Source organism: Lutra lutra, chromosome 2, assembly GCF_902655055.1.
Source record: "Lutra lutra chromosome 2, mLutLut1.2, whole genome shotgun sequence".
Lineage (NCBI taxonomy): Eukaryota > Metazoa > Chordata > Mammalia > Carnivora > Mustelidae > Lutra > Lutra lutra.
This window is the reverse complement of record NC_062279.1, coordinates 7,051,482-7,071,537: the sequence shown is the minus strand read 5'-3', so window position 1 is coordinate 7,071,537 and position 20,056 is coordinate 7,051,482. Positions and strand designations below refer to the sequence as shown.

Genomic DNA, 20,056 nt, shown 5'->3' with positions numbered 1-20,056 from the left:
TGACTTCTCATTGAAATCCCTTGTCTGCATAAGATACATGGTCAGATATGGTTGTGGATGGAGTAAATCAGGTAGGAGACCACATAAAAGAACTAATATGCAGCTGTTATAAAAAAATGAAGATACTCTCCATGCACCTAGTTAATACGTCTCCAAGGTACATCATAAAAAAAAGGCAAGTCCAGAGTAAGAAGTATAGTCTGTCACCGTGTATACAGAAAGGGGCATAGAGATTCATTTCTGTGTATGTAAACATGGAAAATGTCTGGAAGGATGGATAAGAAACCAGCAACAGGTGTCATGAAGGCCTGGAGAACGAGATAGCAAGAAGGCTTGTAGCCAGGTACTGGCAGAATGAGTAGCTGTAGCAACTGGGCATTTTAGCATTGTCTGTTACATAAAGCTGTGTGGCAAGCTGTCCTTCCAGACCTAGGTCTAATGCCATCCTCCTTACAAAGGCTCACCTGGTGTTCCCTGAGGTGGGCTCCATCCTGTAGCCCAGCACCTTGTAGATCCTTCCCTTGTCTCCCCTAGGCTGCCCCCTCTTTCACTCAAGACAATTTTGTTGAATGAGAGAAGACTCTACTTTCTTCCACCAAAGTAGACAACTTCCTGATTTTTAATACATAAATTAGATCTGCCATATTTAAAAATACAATGCTTTTTGTATGTGTTGTGTCTGGCTTTTTTCCATGCAGGATGTCTGTGCGGTACATCCGTGCTTTAACCATCTGTGGTGATGGTTGTTTGATGTTCGCTATTGTAGGGGGGATGCCTTATTGGTTTTATTACTGGGTGGAATGTGCTACGTGGTTTGTGTTCTGCTGATGGCCATCATGAAGGAGGCTATAACAATGCTCTTGGGCATGTCTCTTGGTGCACAGGGGCCTATGCAACCTTGGTGTACCCAGCTGTCGGTGAAGCCCTGCTTCTCCCAATACCAAGAAGTCTGTCTATTTTTAGGCAGAAAGGAAGAGTATCTAGTACCTTCTGCCCACAGTCTTACTCAGTAGACCAGATAAATGTGTTCATTCCTGATCAGTGTTCCCAAAAACCTATAAATGTCCCATTTTTGTGTCTTGGCTACTCCACTCCACTGTTTTGTTGGCTTGGTTTTTCTGCACAGGAGGGCTGGGAGAGCCGGAGGGAACCTTGAACCATGAAGGGCCTCTTTCTTTTCAGTGTCCTCTTCTGTCTGGTCCAAGTGAACTCAGGTAAATATCTCCTGGCTGGTGAAGAAACCTACTGGAGGTGACCAGAGCAGGTAGGGCAGGAACCCCAGGGACGATGCCCGTGTGGAGGGCTGGGGTGTCTGTGTACTGGTAATGGTGCTTGTGGACCCCTCTGCAGCTCAGCTCTGGACTATTTGGATCTTCCTTGGGAAGAGTTTTTTAGAAAGTGAAATATGAGTTATCGGAGTCATCTAACACAGACAAAGGCTCTGATACACATAGGAAACACTCACCGCAGTCTGAGAAAAGTTCCCAGGAGGAAATGACAGTCCCATGAATGTCAGAGCTGGAAGGGACAATGGGTCATCCATGGCAGCCCTGTGCTCTACAAGGAGAGGACACTGAGCTCCCGGGAGAGCAACAGCGTATCCTGGGGCACTCACCCCTGTTACAGCCCCAGCAGTGAGTGACTTATACCTAGGACAGCGTTCCTCCAGCACCCCCACCCCAGGTGGTTAGTTCTACAGGAGAACACTGAGGTATCGCAGGTTAAACAAACTCTCCAAGGAGAGAGAATTAGCTACTGGAGGAGGTAAGACTAAAGTGCAGATCTCCAGGTCCCTAGGCTTGTGGTTCTTCTACCTTCATTGCTGTGGGGCCCATGTTGACTGTCTCCCCGCCAAGCCACAGCAGAGGCAATACAGGATCCCAGGGTAGGCCCCAGCTGTTGCGAGACCTTGCACAGGGTTGTTTTTTAAATTGTGCAAGTCCAGGGCTCCTGAGTGGCTCAGTCAGTAAAGCGTCTGCCTTCGGCTCAGGTCATGATCTCAGGGTCCTGTAATCGAGCTCCGTGTTGGGCTCCCTGCTTTCAGGCAACCTGCTTCTACCTCTCCTTCTACCTCTCCCTCTGCCTTTCCCCCTGTTGTGGTCTCTCTCTTTCTCTCTATCAAACAAATAAATAGAGCCTTTAAAAATAAAATAAAATAAATCGTGCAAGACCAACACTGTGGACATTTTGTGGTTTTGTTGGTTTTCGTGGTCATTGTAGGTGACATTTGCGGACCTGATATCAGAGCTGTCATTCAACCATCTCATTTCCAAATAGGGAGTGCTTTTTTTTTTTTTTTTTAGGTAGAATTGACATATGATTTTATACTAGATTCAGATAAACAGTATAGTGATTCTGTATTCATATGTATTGTGAAATGACCACCATAAGAAATCTAGCCAATGTCTGTCACCGCACATAATTACACTTTTTTTTCCTTGTGACAAGTGGAAAACACTTTCCATATTGGGGGGTTGTCCTTGACCTCCAAGTTCACAAGTCATGGTGAAGAAAAAGGTTTTCTTTTCCTCTTTTCATTGTAAGACATGAAACTAAAAATGGGACCGCAAGCTGAGAATCAGAACTATTTCGTTTTCCTAGAGACGGAGACCACCTCTCCTTTATTACACTCTGTTCTCTTAAACGTCTTTGCTTTCCCCTAATTCACTAACTCCTGTCTGTCACCAGGAAGCTTGAGAATCCTGATGTAATAATTTAGGATGAAATATATACCCTTCTGGAAACAATTTTGATTTTTTTGGAGGAATCTCACTTACACTCTTTTTAAAAAAAATTTATTCTGTTATTTTAGTCACCATACAGTACATCATTATTTTTTGATGGAGTGTTCCATGACTTTTTGTTGGTGTAGAACATTTGAGGTGTAGGTTATTGTTCCTGTTTTAAAACTAAGAAACCAAACCTCAGTTAAACTGGACCTAGTCCAAAGACATGGAACTTTGGAGGAATATAGGTAAATATTCAGAGTTGTGGGCCGGGGTCATCTTTTATTCTCTGTACCATTTGAACTCAGTATCAACTCTATTATATTGTATCAACAGGGGATATTCCACCTGGAATCAGAGATGTTATCTGCCTTACGGAACATGGAACCTGCAGACTTTTCTTCTGCCATTTTGGTGAGAAAAAGGCGGAAATATGCTCCAACCCCTGGAATAGGTGCTGCCTACCAGCTACTGAGGCAGAAGGAAAAAACAAACCAGAGACACACAGCAAAGACTAAGGCAAAAAGGATAAAGCTGAGACCTAACATGTAAGCTTCTGGAAGGCAGGAGGGCTCCTGAAGCATCCCAAGGATGTGGAAGGACGTGTGGCTCATCGCAGGTGTTCAATAAATGTTTGTTGAATGAATCCAGCAGCAAGGGTGAAGGTCGGATGAAAACATTTTCCTAAAAGCTTGCTTACTTGACCTCTTCTGTTTTTTTTTTTTTTTCTTAAGGAGTCTCAGAAATGTGTAATAGCCTACCTCCTTTCCCTGTTCCTGAGAGTGTGTCTCACTGACCCCAGACAGGGGTGGGCTAGAGACCAAGCAACCAGAATGATCTCATCTACAGAGGGGCAGAAATGCAGTCAGTCAGTCCTCTGGCCCCTTTCCCACCAACATATAGTACATCACTAGTTTCTGATGTAGGGTTCAGTGATTCATTAGTTACGAATAACACCCAGTGCTCACCACATCACACGCCCTCCTCCATGCCCAGCTTAATCTCCCAGCCTCCCCATTCTGTAACCCTCAGTTTGTTTCCCCCTGTCCAGAGTCTCTCACGGTTCGTCACCCTCTCTGATTTCTAGTGGAAGCCAGGTCTGGTCTGGGGTGCCTGCTCAGCGAGTTAAGCAGCTGACTCTTGATTTCAGCTCAGGTCATGCATGATCTTGGGGTCATGAGATCAAACCCCACATCGGCTCCTCACTCAGCATGGAGTCTACTTGTCTACTTATCCCTCTCCCTTCCCCTTTGCACATGCATTCTCTCTCTCTCAAATAAATAAATAAATAAATAAATAAATAAATAAATGTTTTTTGAAAAGAGGGGCACCTGGGTAGCTCAGTCGGTTAAGCATCTGCCTTGGGCTTAGATCATGATCCCGGGGTCCTGGGATCGAGCCCCACATATGGCTCCCTGCTCAGCGGGGAGCCTGCTTCTCTCCCTCTCTGTGCTCGCACCGTCTCTCTCTCAGGTAAATAAATAAAATCTTAAAGAAAGAAATAAAGAAAAAGAAATCGGGCCTGGTGTGGCTTTCAATGTGGGAAATGTTATCTTTCTTGAATGGGGAATGTGGATATGAGGAAGAAAACCTACAGCATTGCCCGGCACAAAGCCGGCCCCTGGGGTGTTCGCTGAGGCTCAGAGGGACAGACATGAGGTGAAGGTAAGGAGGACCAGGAAGAGGGTGGGGTGTCCAGGACGTCCGCAGTGACCTCCTTTCGCTTTCCTCTCTCCTGGGAAGGAACCAGACGGAGCCCTGCCCTGATGTCTAGATGCGCCCAAGGACCTGGATTCAGTTCTTGCTTGCCTCTCTGAAATATTGAACAAATTACTTCATCTCCAGGGTAATTTTTGAAATTATTCCGTTGTACATGGTCTTACAAAGCCCTGGTATGTTTCTAAGTTGAGGTGAAAGCTCCTCCAATGGCTACTTCCCAAAGTCAGAACCTACCTTAGCGGGGCCGGCAGCAGGTCGGTACCAGAACCTACCTCGAGAGGGCGCGTTGCTGCCTTCGGAGCGCGCAAACCTGATTTTCTAACGGGGCGTGGAGAGGCTCGCGTTCGCCAAAGCCGCTGGTGGAGTTAGATCTGGGCTGAGAACAAAGGGAGCCTGAATTAGCAAGCCTTCCAGCCTGCATTTCTTGGCTTTAGATAAATTATAGTGTCTCATTCATTTCTGCCCCACGATAGGTTTGTGGGAACTAACTGAATGGATCAGGATAGGTACGAAGGCGTCACCGCGCAGCTCTTCTTTTGGGGGAGAGGGGTGGGCAGGTGGCCGCAGAACGATGAATAATGACAGCAGAGCCTGCTGGCTTCCTGCTGCAGCTGGTCTGCTGGCGTTTTGACCCCCAGCAGTGACCGGCGCTGAGCAGCCTCTGCTGTCAGGAAGCAGCAGAAAGGTGGGGGGCTCAGAAGAGCCTCCCTAGGTTCTAATCTCAGTCTGCCACTGAGCTGTGCTCCCTGCTGCCTCCCCCAGGGATTTACAGGAGAGACTCTGGTAGGATTATAAATCACATAAAAATGGTTGAGGGCACTGCCTCCTGCCTTTGGGTCCCAGATCTGTCTCAACCTGGGGACTTACGAGGACAACCTTGTCCTTGCTCTCAGACACGTGCGTCACACAGTTAGGGGCAGCTGGCAGGAGGTGTGGGCAGACTTGCAGCAGTGGCAAGCCTCTTCTCTTGGTGGAACCGGAGTTGGGAGCAAGAACCCTCCATGATCCAAGGAGGGGCTGAGTTTCCTGATGGCTGGGGGCCCCAGGCAGCCAGCTGGAGGCAGAGGGGCCATGCTGTGGCCGACAGGATCCAGCGTTTTATACCTGGCAAGTCTGTACATCTTCCCCATAGCTCCTTTTTCTAAGACAAGTATCATCTTCCCCACTGAACCTCTCCAAGACTCAGCCGCCTCTTCTGAGATGACTTAGTACGTAACTAGGGATGACAGAGACGTTCCTTCCCTGCAATCATATGGGTTCGAATGCCCCCTCCAGTGCAACCTCCCCTGGCCCCCTGCCCTGAATTCCTGCAGGCAGAATCAATGGCTACCTCGGTGAGCCCCCTGCACCCCTCATGCCTTCCTCTTAGGGGCTCTGCCTCTGTGTTGCAGTTATCCAGCCATTATCCACTGCCATGCCTACCTCTCCTGCTGGACTAGGTGATCCTCCACTCAGTTCTGGGCCTCACTCCTATTTAAACGATTAGTGACCAGCCAAGCTCAATGTGAAAAGGGTGAAGAAATGAATCAGTTAATCCGCGTCTCAAGCACCGGTCTTCAGTCCACTGGCACCGTCGTTCCTGATCTTCGTGTAGAACATGGGGATGCCAGGGAGCCCGGACACCCCCTGAAGCCTGCAGCCCTGTCTTTTTCGTCACTGCTGGTCAGGGAGTGGGACAGAGCCCTTGCTAGCCCTGCCCTATCATACAGCCTCACAACTGAGCTCAGAGCCGGCTCCTTTTCAGGGGGGTTAGTGGCTCCCCTGTGGGCAGCAGGGGGCACAGAATATGGGCTGGAGAGGCCTTAGCGAGTCCTCCTGGATCCTGAGTCCCCACAAGGAGCATTTGCCTGCTGTCCCCTGCCTCTCGGTCATAGAATCTTAGACAAAAAAGGGAGCCAAGAGCCCATTTGATAAAAACCATGTCCTCAGAAAGACAGCAGGCTGTCGTGGGAAGACTCTGGAAGGAGCAATCAAAACGGCCGAGCTGGGTTTAGCTTGCAGTTCAAGACGGCCGTGTAAGGAGACTCTGAACGCACCTCCTCCGGGGGACACCCCAAACTAGTGTCGGGGCCAGAACAGATCTCTCTGCCTGGGGCACAGGGGAAAAGCCACGGTTTAAAAGAGCCACCAGCATGTAAAAGAGCACAGGAACTCTGCCAAACAGTGCGGATAAGCTGCAGAGAAAGGTGAGAAGACTGTCCTCTCGCTGCCTCTGAAGGTGAGATGTCACCACCAGATCCTGCGCCCGGACAACCTCAGGCAGGGGCAGACAAGCAGGCTAATGTCACTGCCACGTCTCTCGGGACAAACCCTGCATCCTCATGCCGGGCAGAGTCGGGCAACCCAGCTCCCACAGACTGACTATCTACTGTCAAAATACCACCTGTCTGCTGAGGCAACGCACCAATACGGGGATAGAATGGGTTTATTACAAACCAAACAAGAACACCCTTCAAAAGAGTCCTTTTGGAAAGCCACAGGCCATCCACATAAACAATAATGCTGCAATCGCTCACCATATTAAAATTCCTCCTTCGGAACTGTCTTGGCAATCCTCTTCCATAAAAACTCAGAAAGAATCTAGTTCAGCACCGCCGTAAACTTGACCAGCCAAAGAAACCAAAAGCCCCAGGAGGTCAGAAATCCGCCCGTGGTCGGGGGCGACCTCCCTCACTCAGGGGAGAAGGAAGCCTCAGCCAGAAGCAGGAACTGTGAGGAGCGGCCATGTCTGCAATGCAGGGTGTCCTCATCGTGGTTGGATGCCAGATGGACCTGTGCTTTGCAACCATCCCCCTCGCTGGATGGCAGGCCGGTGGTGTCCCACTGACGGGTTATTTCCCAGGTGACTCCACGGGAGACAGGCATGTGTCTCCTCTGCAGGGAAGCACCTGCCTGCCCTGCTGAAGTCTGAGAACTCAGGTGGGGAGGGGCCTGGCTGTGAGCGGCTGATGCACGCGGTCACCCAAAGGGAGGCCCCAGGGAGGGTCCAGAGAGCATCAGCTTGGGGCCCAGGGATGTATGACTCTGGCTGGGTCTGCCTGCGTCCAGGTCCGGAAGAATTCGCATGCTAGATGCCAAGGGACGCAGGTGGTTTTCGGGGAATCCCTGCTGGCGTCACCTGTCAGCTCCTTGGCAATAGCTCCATGGTGAAGGGCTTCATGAGCTCCTATCTCGGTTGATCTCAGGAGCAGGTTTGAGTGTGCTCATAACACAGGTGCGACACGTAAGGCTCAGAGTGGGGGAGCGGCTTACCGGGAGCCACACAGCGCTCAGGGGGGAAGCCCTGTTTGGATCTGCCAGCAAGCCAGCACAATGTAGTATATTATTTTGAGGTTTCAGAGGCTGGGCTGAGGTCATGTAGGCAGGTGATATTTAGATGGTAGACATTGACGACAAGTCCATGGTGGGCCCTCTCCCCTCCACCTCGTTCCCTCCTCCTACCAAATCTAGAGGAAGCAGCATCCACACACAGCGTCCCTTCTAGCTCTCTCTAACTTCATGAATACTGACTGACGTGAGGATCGGCGTGATCTTGGCAGTGATAGTAAAAGAGCATGTGCTGTGAGTGGCCTTTTCTACCACACCCACGATCCACACTGAGGTGTGTGTCATTGCCTGGATTTGGGGAGGAGTGAACTAAAACTCGCAGAGCAAAGAGACCCTCCCGAGACCACACAGCTAATGAAGCAGCAGGAAGGGGTGTGCATCTGTGTGGAAGGTGTCTGGGGTTCTGCCGAGGCTCCTGTAACCCCAGATGTGGGCAGGGTAGGAAGTGAGTTATGGGCTTTCCACTCCCTGTCCCGGTTACCGTGACCATGCTTCTTCCTTCCACCTGAGAATCCAAGGACACTTGGAATCTGTTTGCATTTCTCCACTTGGAAGCCTGAAAAGAACAAGAGACGTGGAGACTCTGGCTTGAGACTGCTGTAGAAGCCCACTGCGGCCTTCCCTTACCCTGGGAGCTGTCAGGTGTAGACGTCGCCTCTGCAGCCTGGGCAGTGGAGGGGGAGGGTGGGTGCAAACACAAGAACCACCCGCCAGGGTGTTCGAGGCAGGGCTGAGCTCTCCGGCCATGGCCACGGCCACAGGGTGGGTCGGAGGGGCAGGTACATAGAGGGCGAAGAAGGAAGATTCGAACGTGGTGGAGCTGGGTGAGCTGGCTCTGGGCCCCAGGGGAATGGGGCCTCCTACAGGGTGGAGGTCGGCTCCCAAACCAGAGAGAACATGGTGACAGGAAATGACGAGTGCAAGAGTGAGTGTCCTGGGAGCACGGGGAGGAAGGGAAGAGGAAGAAATGAAGGAAGGAAGTTAATGAATCCTCTTCCTGGCATCTGCAAGGGTGATCAGACCCGCTCTTACTAGAATGTAAGGAGGCTCAGAAACTCTGTCCCACTCCCGCATCCCGCTGGCCCCACCCCTGCAGCTGAGGTGGGTCAGCAGGTACCAATGAGACCATCAGACTCTCTCTGGCATGGCCCAGGGTGGGTGCTCGCGCCTAGAGGCAGGAATGCGGCCGGAGCTGAAGTCCCCTGCAAGGAAGCCTTCTCAGCCTGGCTGTGCCTCTCCATCCTTCTCACTTCGTGAGGAGCTGTCACTCTACACAAGCCCCTCCACGGGAGCAAAGCCCGCCCAGGCCAGAACGGCTGGGAGGAAAGGCAGGAGGGCATCTGAGGCACCGGGGAGGCACTCACACCCACGGGGTGAGGGAGCAGAGGCCCAGCCCTTTCCCAGCAGACCCGGCCGGCCGTGCGGGAAGCAGCCCAGTGCTCCCTGGAATTCTTGCCTGCCTGCCCGACTGAGAGCAGAGTCACAGTGACTCACAGAACTGGGTGTTCAGGGTGATGCCTGATGCTGGGTGTGGCACCTGCCACAGGTGTGCATGACCAAAGGAACTGGAAAAGCTGCACTTTTCACTTGATTGTTGTCACTGTCTTGCCACAGGGAGGAACCTGGAGGAGCACAGACGGTGAGGTCTGTCCCTAAGCCAGGGGAGTGTCCTCGCTCTTTAGAAATCATCTTCCTCTAGAGCTGTGGTTCACGATGCCTCACGCCTCCTCGTTGGCAGCTTTTCACAGTTCCTCATTATGCCCCCAGGCACCACCTGTGGGGATCTGATGGGCTCCTGAGTTGTTTCCGGGAAGGTACCAAGGGAAGCTATTGTGCGTTCAGAGCTGAGAACCATGGCCGAGCCCTCCCAGCTGTGGCCCTGCTGCCTTACCTCCACGCAGCGGGTGATGTCCCCTTCCCCAACGGTCCTGCAAACTCCCTGTCACTCTTGAAAGGGACCTTGCAGGGATGGAATATTTTACTGATGTTTCTGGACACCTTATCAAAAGAAAGGTAAAAACCTAAAGTCTGGCAAATTAATGTATTCCCCACATTCTAGAAGGAAATTCCCTTTGCTTAGATCCTTTAGAAAGCTGTACCCTGGAGTGTTCTTCCCGTTCCAGCCTTAGTCTCCTGCACCCAGATTGTCCTTCTTCAGCCCACCCCCATGCTCTCCCCCAGCCCCGCTATAGTGAGGGGTGTCCCTCTTCCCTCCCCCACCTCTTTCCATTCACTTGAACAAGCCGGAGTGGCCCTTTGGGTGGCAGCAGGACAACCAGGGGTGTTTGGGGCACTCACGCCCCGGGGAACGTTAAGCTGGGAGGGGCTGGGCTTTCTAAGGATGGTGTGGATGGTCCCACACCTCAGGCTGGCTTCGTGAGTGACTGTAAGGTGAGCGCGCACAGCTCTCTCTCCAGCTCCTGACTGGAGGTCAGGTGCGCCTCCCCAGGACAGACACTGGGTTTGAAGACGACAGGCTTCACTCAGAGGGAGGAAGGGAACAGTTCCCTAATTGCTAAGATGTTTCTCACTTCCGGGAGAGTCAGGACACCATTGTTCAACAAAGTAGCATTTGGTTTCTGTCCTGCTGCTCCTTGAGGCTCCCTGTGATCATTAAGGAGCCCCTCCCCTCCCGTCATATCCCAGCAGAGAGGCTGGATTCTTCCAGTTAGGATCCATCAAATGATCACGTCCTCCTGGAGAAGGTGAGGAGGTGGGCTGGGGAAGTTGGGATCTTCAAAGAAGAACAAATAAAAGAGGGGGTAGGAAAACGAATAGCCACCTTGTTTATTTGCCCGTGTAGAAGTTAAAATAGAAATAGATGTCGCACACTAGAGAAAGGGACTTTTCTCTTTGTAGGAGACTGTCTCCAAAGGATGAAAAATGCCTGTAACCTTCTCTGAGCTCAGGCTTGTGTGGAAGGAAGGATAGAGCTTGAGGGATTAAAAAAAAAAAAATGAAGGTTGCTTCATATCTCTGTTACCTTATTCCCCATGACCTGTCACTATAGAGCTCTGTGGCTGGGCTTGCTGACAGAAACGGCTGTGTCTGTCCTGGCCCTGCTTTCCCACGAGAGCCTTGGAGGCACCTGGTGGCCGGAGGAGGCTGCCTGAAAATCCCCCCGGCTGGCTACAGAGGGTGGTCCTAGGGGCTGGAACACTGCAGCCAGTCAGGAAGAGACCTCTGGTGTGCAGAGACTCCGAGACTGGAGACCACTGCAGTGTCCTCAAAGGCGGAGGTAGAGAGACCCCCAGGCAGTGTGCGTGTGCATGGGCACGCGTGCACACACGCTCACGCACACTCACACAGTCACACACACACACTTGGTGATGAAAAACAGAGAACACCGTAAGAGACAGATAATGACAGACACAGGAACACAGACAGTGATGACAAGAGGCAGAGAGAAAGCAAGATCAGGACAGAGAAGGACGGAGCTCAGCCCACAGCAGCAATGCCGAGAGACCAGGAAAAGATATGGATGTTAGGGGATGGTTCCAGGGAAAGACAGGCCATTCCAGTTAGACTGAAATGAAGACGAAATATTTGGGTACACGTAATAGTTCTTGCTTGTTGAGAAAGTGGGCGTAGCTTTGTAGTGGGTCTGCAGGCGGATCCTTGGAGCTTTCGCATCTCTCCAAGGAAGAGGTAAATACTCAAAGTCAGTAAAGTGGGACATCTAATAGACACTTCAGGGACCTGAACAAGGCAGCCTGTGACATAGAGCACCCATTCTCTTGAAGAAAATCTAGTTCCCAAGAGGCTACAGGGAACCAACTGGACAGAAGCAAATCTCGCCCCTTTGGAACGCAGCGCCCCGCCCCCTTCATCCTGGCCGCCGCCGTCTCTCTTGTTCACAGCACTATGAACACAGTGGGCGGGTGGTCCCCAGTGGTCAGTCTCCAGGGGAATTAAAATCCAGGCCATGATCAAAATTATTTTTCTAAAATATGTACCACATGTAGATATTTTTGTTAATCCCACCTAACCCCCAGGTTTTATAGGTTGTCCTCGGCTGGACACGTTCTATGGCTGGGTGTGCAGGTCTGAGCAGGTGTTGTGAACTATGCACGTTTGTACCTAAGTAGTGTGCTAAAGCCAGGATTTGGCCTGAGGCTGGAGTGCTTCCTAAAACAGACATCTTGTGAAATGCTTATAACGAAACACAAGTGTGCCCTCAACACAAGATAAATTTTAAGTCATGGTAGTTTAAATCGGCATGTGCATATATCCCTATCTTAGATAGATTGTGTTTTTCAGGAGCTGATAATGCCTGGCATCCAAAAGAATGAGACTCCAAATGCAGGCAACACAGAAAAAGAGAAACGATGAGTGCAGTGACTGTAAGAGAGTGGAGCAATGGAAGGAGGAGTCACAGGGGTTGTGTCTGAGATAGATTCCATCAGGTGAGGGGGCAGCGAGGACCTGCACCTGCTGGGAAAAGGGAAAGTTGTCCGAGTCCTGACAGGTCAGGAGCAGAGAGAATATACGGAAGTGTAGCTTCTCTCTGATCTATATGAGTTCTGTAATTGGGTGTGGGCGTGTGTGCAGGTGTATGTGTACACAGGTGAGTGCTGAAGTGTGTTTTTCTGTAAAGGTTGTGGGAGGAAGGAGAGGTCTTCCAGATGTGTGGCAGAGAGAAGGAAGAATGCAGGTGTTGTTACAAACCACGTACACCTCCTGTCCAGGCTCTGAGCTGGGGCTTTCCCAAAGTCCATGCAGCAGAATGTGTGGGTACAGTTCATACGACACAGGCAGCATTTCACAAAGGGCCTGTGGAGCCAAAATGGGCCAATGTCCTAGACTCGAGATCTAACGGGAACACCTTTGCTCTGTTACAGGAAAGATCCCAAAGCAAGATCAGACATAACTTAAGTGACCCCTGAAAGCCCATCAGAGACAGGCATTTTGAAGGAGTGAGACAAGCCTGTGAAAGATAGTGAATGGGGGTTCTGATTTAGGGGGTTTGTATTCTATGTAAAGGGGCAGAGATCTTCGGCTACACCTTGCAATTCCCATGTATGAGTGTGGGCCCTAGTGGTTAAATCATCACACTTTTCTGAAGAAACCAGAGATATGGATTTTTATACAGAATCTTTTCTCCTTTAAATGTTGGCAACTGACAGCAAAATAAGTTGGGAGGCTCAATTTCACCCATGGATTTCCAATTCTTTAGGTGTCGCTGTGACTCCATTCAATGAACTATGAGGATTTAGATTTGTAAGAACCTCAGAAATGCATGACCCACTTCCCTTTGGCAGGCAGAGGGGAAATGGAAGGTCCAGATGGGTAAGCAGCTAACCTACATCCACGTGAACCCTGGCTCCAGAAGACGGGCCTCCAGATGTCTTGTGTTTTATACTATACCTCACTGTGGTGGTTACCCATGGCACAACAACAAATGCGGAGTGTCTGTGGGTTTCCGTGGGTTATGGGAACCATGCACAGCTTGGCTGGGTGCTTCTGGATCAAGGCACTCATGATGTTCCGGTCAAGCTGTTAGCCAGGGCTGCAGTTCAACCGAAAGCTCAGCAGAGAACGATGTGCTTTGTGAAGCTCACTCATGCGGTCCTTGGCAGAAGTAGATTCCTTGAAAGCTGTTAGATTAAGGTTCACTTATGTTCCTCACTGGGTTGACCAGAAGTTTCCCTCAGTTCCTTGCCAAATGGGCCTCTCCATAGGGCAGCCGTAAATATGGCATCTGGCTTCCGTTAAAATCAGCAAGTCAGAGTAGAGGGACACCCCAAATGGAATCCATGGTCTTTTATAACCTAATCCCAGAAGTGGGATTCTATGTGTTGGAAATGTGTCAATGAGGTGAGCCCACAAGGAAAAGGAGGGAATGACACAAGGGCCTGAGTACTAGAATGTGAGGCTCATCAGAAGACTTACAGAGGCTGCCTCCTCTCTCCTTGTCTCACAAATGCAAGCCAGGGGTCCGCAAGTCGGGGGGCACTGGCTACAGCCAGCTGCTACCTATTTTTACAAATAAAGTTTTATTGAAACACAGCCACGCCCGTGTTGGCATATTGCTTACGACCGCTTTGGCACACACACACAGAGCTGAGTAGTTGCAACAGAAACTGTATGATCAGCAAAACCTCATTTTCTTTTTACTGTACAGTCCTTTACAGAAGAAAGTTTCCTGCTTCCTGATGTACGCAACCCAAAAAACTTCTTTTTTTGAAATGTGGAAGAGGAGGTTGACATAGAGATAACAAATTCATCGTTTGCTTGCCTTTTTCTTGATGCTCTAGTGTCCTATGTGCCATGGTGACCCCTTCCGTGAGGCACTTATCTGAGAGTTCTCAAAACAGAAGCAGCTCTGAGGTCTGGGTTGAGTGGGTGAGATATGGCTTCATATCCCGCAGTCCTGTTGCTTTCTTTCCCACCACATAACATCATATACCTTCCCACTGGAAACCCCACTTACGAAACCTTTGGCCAAAAAATGGGTATGAAGCATAGTTATATGTAAATGTTGGATCACTAAATTGTACACCTGAAACCAATATTACCCTGTATGTTAACTAACTGGAATTTAAATAAAAACTAAAACAAACAAATAAAACAATTATCGTGACCTGAGGTGGTAAAGTGGCCTAATCCTAATTCAGTGTAATCTGTGAACCTGTCTGGGCTCCAAACTTGAATTTTACCAAGTCACTTCATTCCTCTTAGCCTCAATTTCCTTGTCCTTAAAGCCTAGATTATAATAGTGACCTCACACCTTTTTGTCACAAAAGTGCACTAAAGCGCCAACCACATGTACGTGTGCTCAGTCCATACTAACAGTTCTGTAGATGCCAGTCATTGTGTGGGAAACATCTGAGGCTTTCCCATTGCCTATTGCAACAGTAGCTGATAGATTTATTTCAAGTTTCAGCTCTGATTACATAAGAGTGGCACATGTCCTGTGTTTTTGGGTACCATGTGTTGCCTTTGGGTACATTCTTCCTCTACCCCAGCCCCCAGCCCACTGATGAGTTCTAAGAGCCACCTACACTCTAAACATCCTTCCTAAGGAAGCAGCCAGCAGGCTGTGTAGGCTGTTGGCAGGTGTTGCTATAGGATGAGTTTTCACTGAGGCTGAGCATGAAATGCAGTTAAAGAATCTGATTAGAGCAAAAATATAAACAGAAAGTAATGCATCATACACATACCATTCCATTTGGAAAGAAAATATTACTGTCACATGGGTAGGAGGATGGGAATGTAGCCTCAGATATGAACTTTTATGTACTACATCCCTTCTTGATTTTGCCCTTAGGAGTCGGGAGATTCATCTTCTACTGTGTTCGGTGTGATTTTAGTTTCTGCGAAAGGCACGCAGCATCACATCTTTGCTAAGGTTTCAAAATTCCTGAACTAGTTTTAGCCTGCTAGAAGGGGTCCCATCGTCAGCTGACTCTCTCTCCAGAGCAGGTCTCCCTTCCGTGCCTGGTGGTGTCAGCGCCTTCATTCTCTCTGCTCAGCACTTGGGTAAATGCTGGCACCAATCACACTTCATTCCACCTGAAAGGAATTTTTTGAGACAGATGCCAGGAAGCAATCAACTGGGGAGCAAGGGGTTGAGGGCATCAGAGGTCACGTGAGCCCAGACCACTCTTTTGAGAAATTTGGTAAAGAATGAAAGAAAGGGTGATGTCATGGTTTCAGGAGAAAAAAAGGGTCAGTGCAGGTTCATTTTAAATAAAAAATGAGTGTGAATGTGGACTACAGTGAAGGACCCAGTGGGAAAAGGGAGTAGGAGAGGGGTTATGTAATGGTATGTGGTTAAAAGGCAGAGTTCAAAGAGCATAGAGAAGAGAGGCACGGAAGGAGAAAAACTTCCTCCTGAACAAGAGGAAGAAAGCCAGAATAGGTGCAAATAACAAAATCCGAGGGAGAGTCTGGAACATGGTGACCCACTGGGGAGAGGGTGGAAACTATTCCTTCCATCCCCATAAACTGAAGCGCTTGGTGAGAAAAGGAATTAATTTTTAGAGCCCTTGTCTAGGTCTTGTACCTCTGTCACTCAGATTGTACCCTCTGAACCATCTGGGTGTTTTCTTACTCAGAAAGGCCATCATCACGTTATCTCAGCTGCAAAGAGATATACTAGGAAGAGTCGCCCCTCGCCCACCCTCCTCCCCCAGAAAAGCTGCATTCATTCAGGAGGAGCTCTCTGCTGAGAGCTGGTGCAGAACCTGGAGATGGAATCGCTTTCTTTTATTCTCCCTTGCCTAGCGCTGCTAGACCCACGAGTCAAATCCTGAAGGACTGCGCCTGGCCACAGGCCATGGTGGGGAGTCCCGGAGTCCAGCTGGATTAGAACGTCCTGTTTGGGAAGAGTGGGGAACAGCTGTATGAAGGTAAAACCGGGTGGGTGTGGAGAACTTAGAAAACGGACACCATCCATTCAAAGTAATTTATTCTGCATACAAGGAAACGAGTACACACGGCGGTGCAGGGTGATTTCAGCATGTGGACAATGCACAGGGCCTCAGAGGGTCCCTACGTGAGACCACAGAAACCATGACAAGCTCAGTTGCCCTCCCCACTGTCTCTGAGTCAGAATTTTGGCACAGCTGACAGGGAGATGTTGGGGTTTGGAGCTGACAACCAAGACAGAATTCTTGGTGCAAAAGCACGGGGTTTTATCAAAGCATGGGGACAGGACCCGTGGGCAGAGAGAGCTGCTTCAGGCTTTACGGGGGTTGTGGGGTGACAGATGAGGTACTTGGGAGTCAGGAGAGGTAAAGACGAGGAAGTTCCCAGCAGAATTTTTATATGTTAAAAGATTCACAGATCTTGGAGGCCTAGCTATTATTAAGCTATGGTTTGTTTTTCCCTGCTTGCAAGGTTGTTGAGACAGTTGGGAGCTCCTGAGGGGTGCCTGGGTGACTCCATCAGTTAAATGTCTGACTCAGCTCAGGTCATGATCTCAGCATCCTGAGATCGAGTCCCGCATCGGGGTCCCGGCTCAGCGGTCAGTCTGCTTCTCCCTCTCCCCCCTCCTCCTGCTCGTGCTCTCTCTGTCTCTCTCTCAAATAAATAAATAAAATCTTTAAAAAAAAAAAAGATGGTTGGGGTTCCTAAGGAATGTCATACTCTGCGCGACTTCAAGGATTTGTCAGTGGGCTTCAGGTTATAAGGAAATTTAATTTTATCTCCATTCCCTTCTGCCTTTGTTCCTCACATCACAGCCCCAGGCAGAGAAACAGGCCATGCCTCTCCTGAGAACTTCTTCCTCTGGACTGTGTCTGGCTACTCGAGAATCACACTGCTCTTGATGGGTAGAGGAGCGGGGACCTGGTGCAGGTCCCTGCTATAAGTACTCGCCTCACAGTGGCTCGGCTCCCAGAGCCATCACTGACACCATCTGCAGGAGGATGACATAAACGTCTTTAAAACACAAGGATCTGGGAAAGAGTTACCCAAGTGTATGCACAGCATTCTCAAACCTTCCCTTCAGCGTTTCTTCTTCTTCTTCTTCTTTTTTTTTTTTTTTTGATTTTATATATTTATTTGTCAGAGAGAGAGAGAGAGGAGAAGCAGCAGGCAGAGGGAGAAGCAGGCTCCTTGGCTGAGGCAGGGAGCCCGATACAGGACTCGATCCCAGGACTCTGGGATCATGACCTGAGCTGAAAGCAGACTCTTAACCGACTGAGCCACCCAAGCGTCCCCCTTCTCAGTGTTTCTGGAAGGAGCTGTCAGCGGGTGGTTATCCTGTTAGAGAATTTAAATCTTAGATCTAGTTTCTCATGAATCCATGGCCGGTCTACCAAATTAATGCAAACCTGCCCAACATGCTCGTCCACTTGCCTTTGGCCCAACTAGACGACTCACTGCTCCCTAACCTGGCTCTATGCCTCGCCACCTCTGTGGTGGCTCCTGGGGAGAAAAGTGGTGTCTGACTCTCTGTGGCACCCCATCAACCCCACGGCATCCTGTGACTCCTGGTAGGTCCCCCGGGCCCAAGCTTATCCCTCCTGCATACCTCCCTTGCCTTTCCATATATACATCCCTCCTTTTTTGTACAGCGGATAGAGCACAACAGCAAATCAAGTGTTGACAATACAGGGGCATTTGCAGGAAGCTGAAGGGACAACAATCTTTGTTCATGCTTGCAAGATACAAAACTGCCAAGAAATCTTGCTAGTTGAGGGTGATACAAAGTATTTGTCCACACAGCATGGTTCCCCGAAGACAGACAACTCAGTTGACCTGTGTGCAATGAAACCTCTGCTTCTCGTAGCCCACCTCCTGACCTTGAGGAGTAGCTGTCTGACTTAGGTTTGGAGGGAAGACAGTATCTTTTAGGGCAGGGGAAGGCCTAGCTCAGATGCTCTCAGGAGCTCAGCAAACATATCAAGGCACAAAGCAGGGCAGATGGGACAGCCTGCTCAGCGATAGGCCGACCTGCTAAGCTGGGCATTAAAACCTCCCTGGGGGCCTAATTCCCTGGAAAAACAAAGTACCTCCATGAGTGGTTCCAGCTAGAGGCCTACAGTTTGTTACCTTTCTTGAAGAAAAGGTAATCTATGGTTACATAGTTGGAGGAAGGTTTTCTTTTTCCTGTTTCCCTACTTACATTATTTTGTGGAAAAATAATTTAGCTAAAATAGCAGTGATAAATCAGAACGCTAGAACCACCTCGCATACACCTGCAGTGGAAGCAGGTAACAAGAGGCCACGAGAGGCTGGCATTGACTTTCAACCACCTACCACCGCCTCAAAGATCCCACTTCCTGCTAAATCTTGAGATGCTGATGGGACATTCAGGAGGGCCATGTAGAGCAAAGCATTATTCTAGCTGGTGACAATGCAGTGACATCTCAAGGAAAGGAAGGGACAGAACAACGATACTGTGATAGTTTAGAGCATGGACTTTGAAGACCGTCAAAGTCCAACCAGAGAAACTGAAAGAAATGGGGAGAGTTTAATATCGATGGTTATCTAAGAGAGCTGACAAGCCAAGTGTATAGTGAGTCACCTCAGAATTGGCAGCAGCCGAAAGGCAATCCTGTCCCTAAGGCCAGAGGGACCGAAAGAGGAAGAAGGTAATATTTCCAAAGCCTAAGATGTGGTGCTAACAGGTGATGGCAGACCTGCCTGGTGGAAGCCAGGACCATGAATGAAGTGGGTTTCTGGTAGGAATCGGAGGCCCAGAGAAGATGCCTTCTGAGGAACAGCAGAGGAATACCTGGGCTTCTCGCCACCTCCTGCCCTCCCACCTTCTGTGAAGGCATCCCTGGGGCCAGTCTATATGGCGCGTGGAGAGCAGGGGCTCCTGAAAAATGTACAGTAGTTCCCTGTAGTTCACAGTGCGGCCATTGACAGTCTGGGTGGCCTAGGAGGGCAAGTCACTCAGCCTACACCTCAGTGTCCTCAACTGTAAGGACTGGGATCAGGCCTCCCTTTGCCTGTGTAACTCATTCAGCAGTGGGCAGGACAAGGTCAAAACGGCCATGAAGGAGAGTGGCTGGGCCACTTTTGGATTGTGATAAGATAAAGAAGGAACACATATCCCGGATTCCTGTACTGGGAGCCCAGGCCATCATCTTTAAGCTTCCTGAGGATCACCATCCCCTCCTTGGTTGGCTTCCTGAGGGCCCTATGGGTGATACTCAGGTCACGTGCTAATTACAGTTGTCAGTGCGTTTCACGGCATTCACTCCGAGGGCCTCCCCTGCGAGCTTACTGCTGAGGGCTCTCAGGGCTCTAAGGAACTTCCTGTAGGAAACTCAAATAATAGGTGTCGGGGCTGAGAGTTAAACGGCTAACTTCGGTCCCTAACCCAGTGTCTTAGTGGTCTGACCTCCCATAGGGCCGCCCCGGACCCAAAAACTTGCATCAACCAAATCTCTGTTCCATCTTTGCAAAATGAATTAAAAAAAAAAAAAAGAGCGGAATGCTAACAGAAAAGTTAATAATTGACATCTCTCCTCCCCAACCTTCTCAGCATTGGGAAAGCGCTTTAGAGCTGAGAGAGAATCTGGACGCCAGTGTATCGGGGTGGGGTCTGCGGTTCCAAGCTCAGTCTGCAGGTCCAGGCTCTAGGACTCAAGGGTCCAGGGCCAGGGAGAGGGGCCAGGTCTTCCCAGTGCAATCCAACACCGTGGCGGCGTCTTCACTCTCAGCTGGAGGTTGTGTGACTACTAGGACTGAAGAGGCTGAGGTATTCCTGACATTAAAAAAAAAAAAGGTATAATAAGCCAAGAAGGCAAACCCCAGTTACCAGGGCTTCCCCCAGGTAGAGGAAAAGTAAAGAACATGGTCTACCTCTTCTACTATTTGAA

General features: G+C 49.7%; 1 protein-coding gene across 1 annotated transcript; it reads left to right on the top strand.

Annotated features, from left to right (window-relative positions):
* Window positions 1-1,159: 1,159 nt before the first annotated feature.
* LOC125094219 (sperm-associated antigen 11A-like) lies at window positions 1,160-3,244 on the top strand. Its single transcript, XM_047719890.1, has 2 exons — window positions 1,160-1,214; window positions 3,063-3,244. Exons 1-2 carry the CDS (start codon window positions 1,160-1,162, stop codon window positions 3,242-3,244), a joined length of 237 nt encoding a protein of 78 aa, XP_047575846.1.
* Window positions 3,245-20,056: the final 16,812 nt, after the last annotated feature.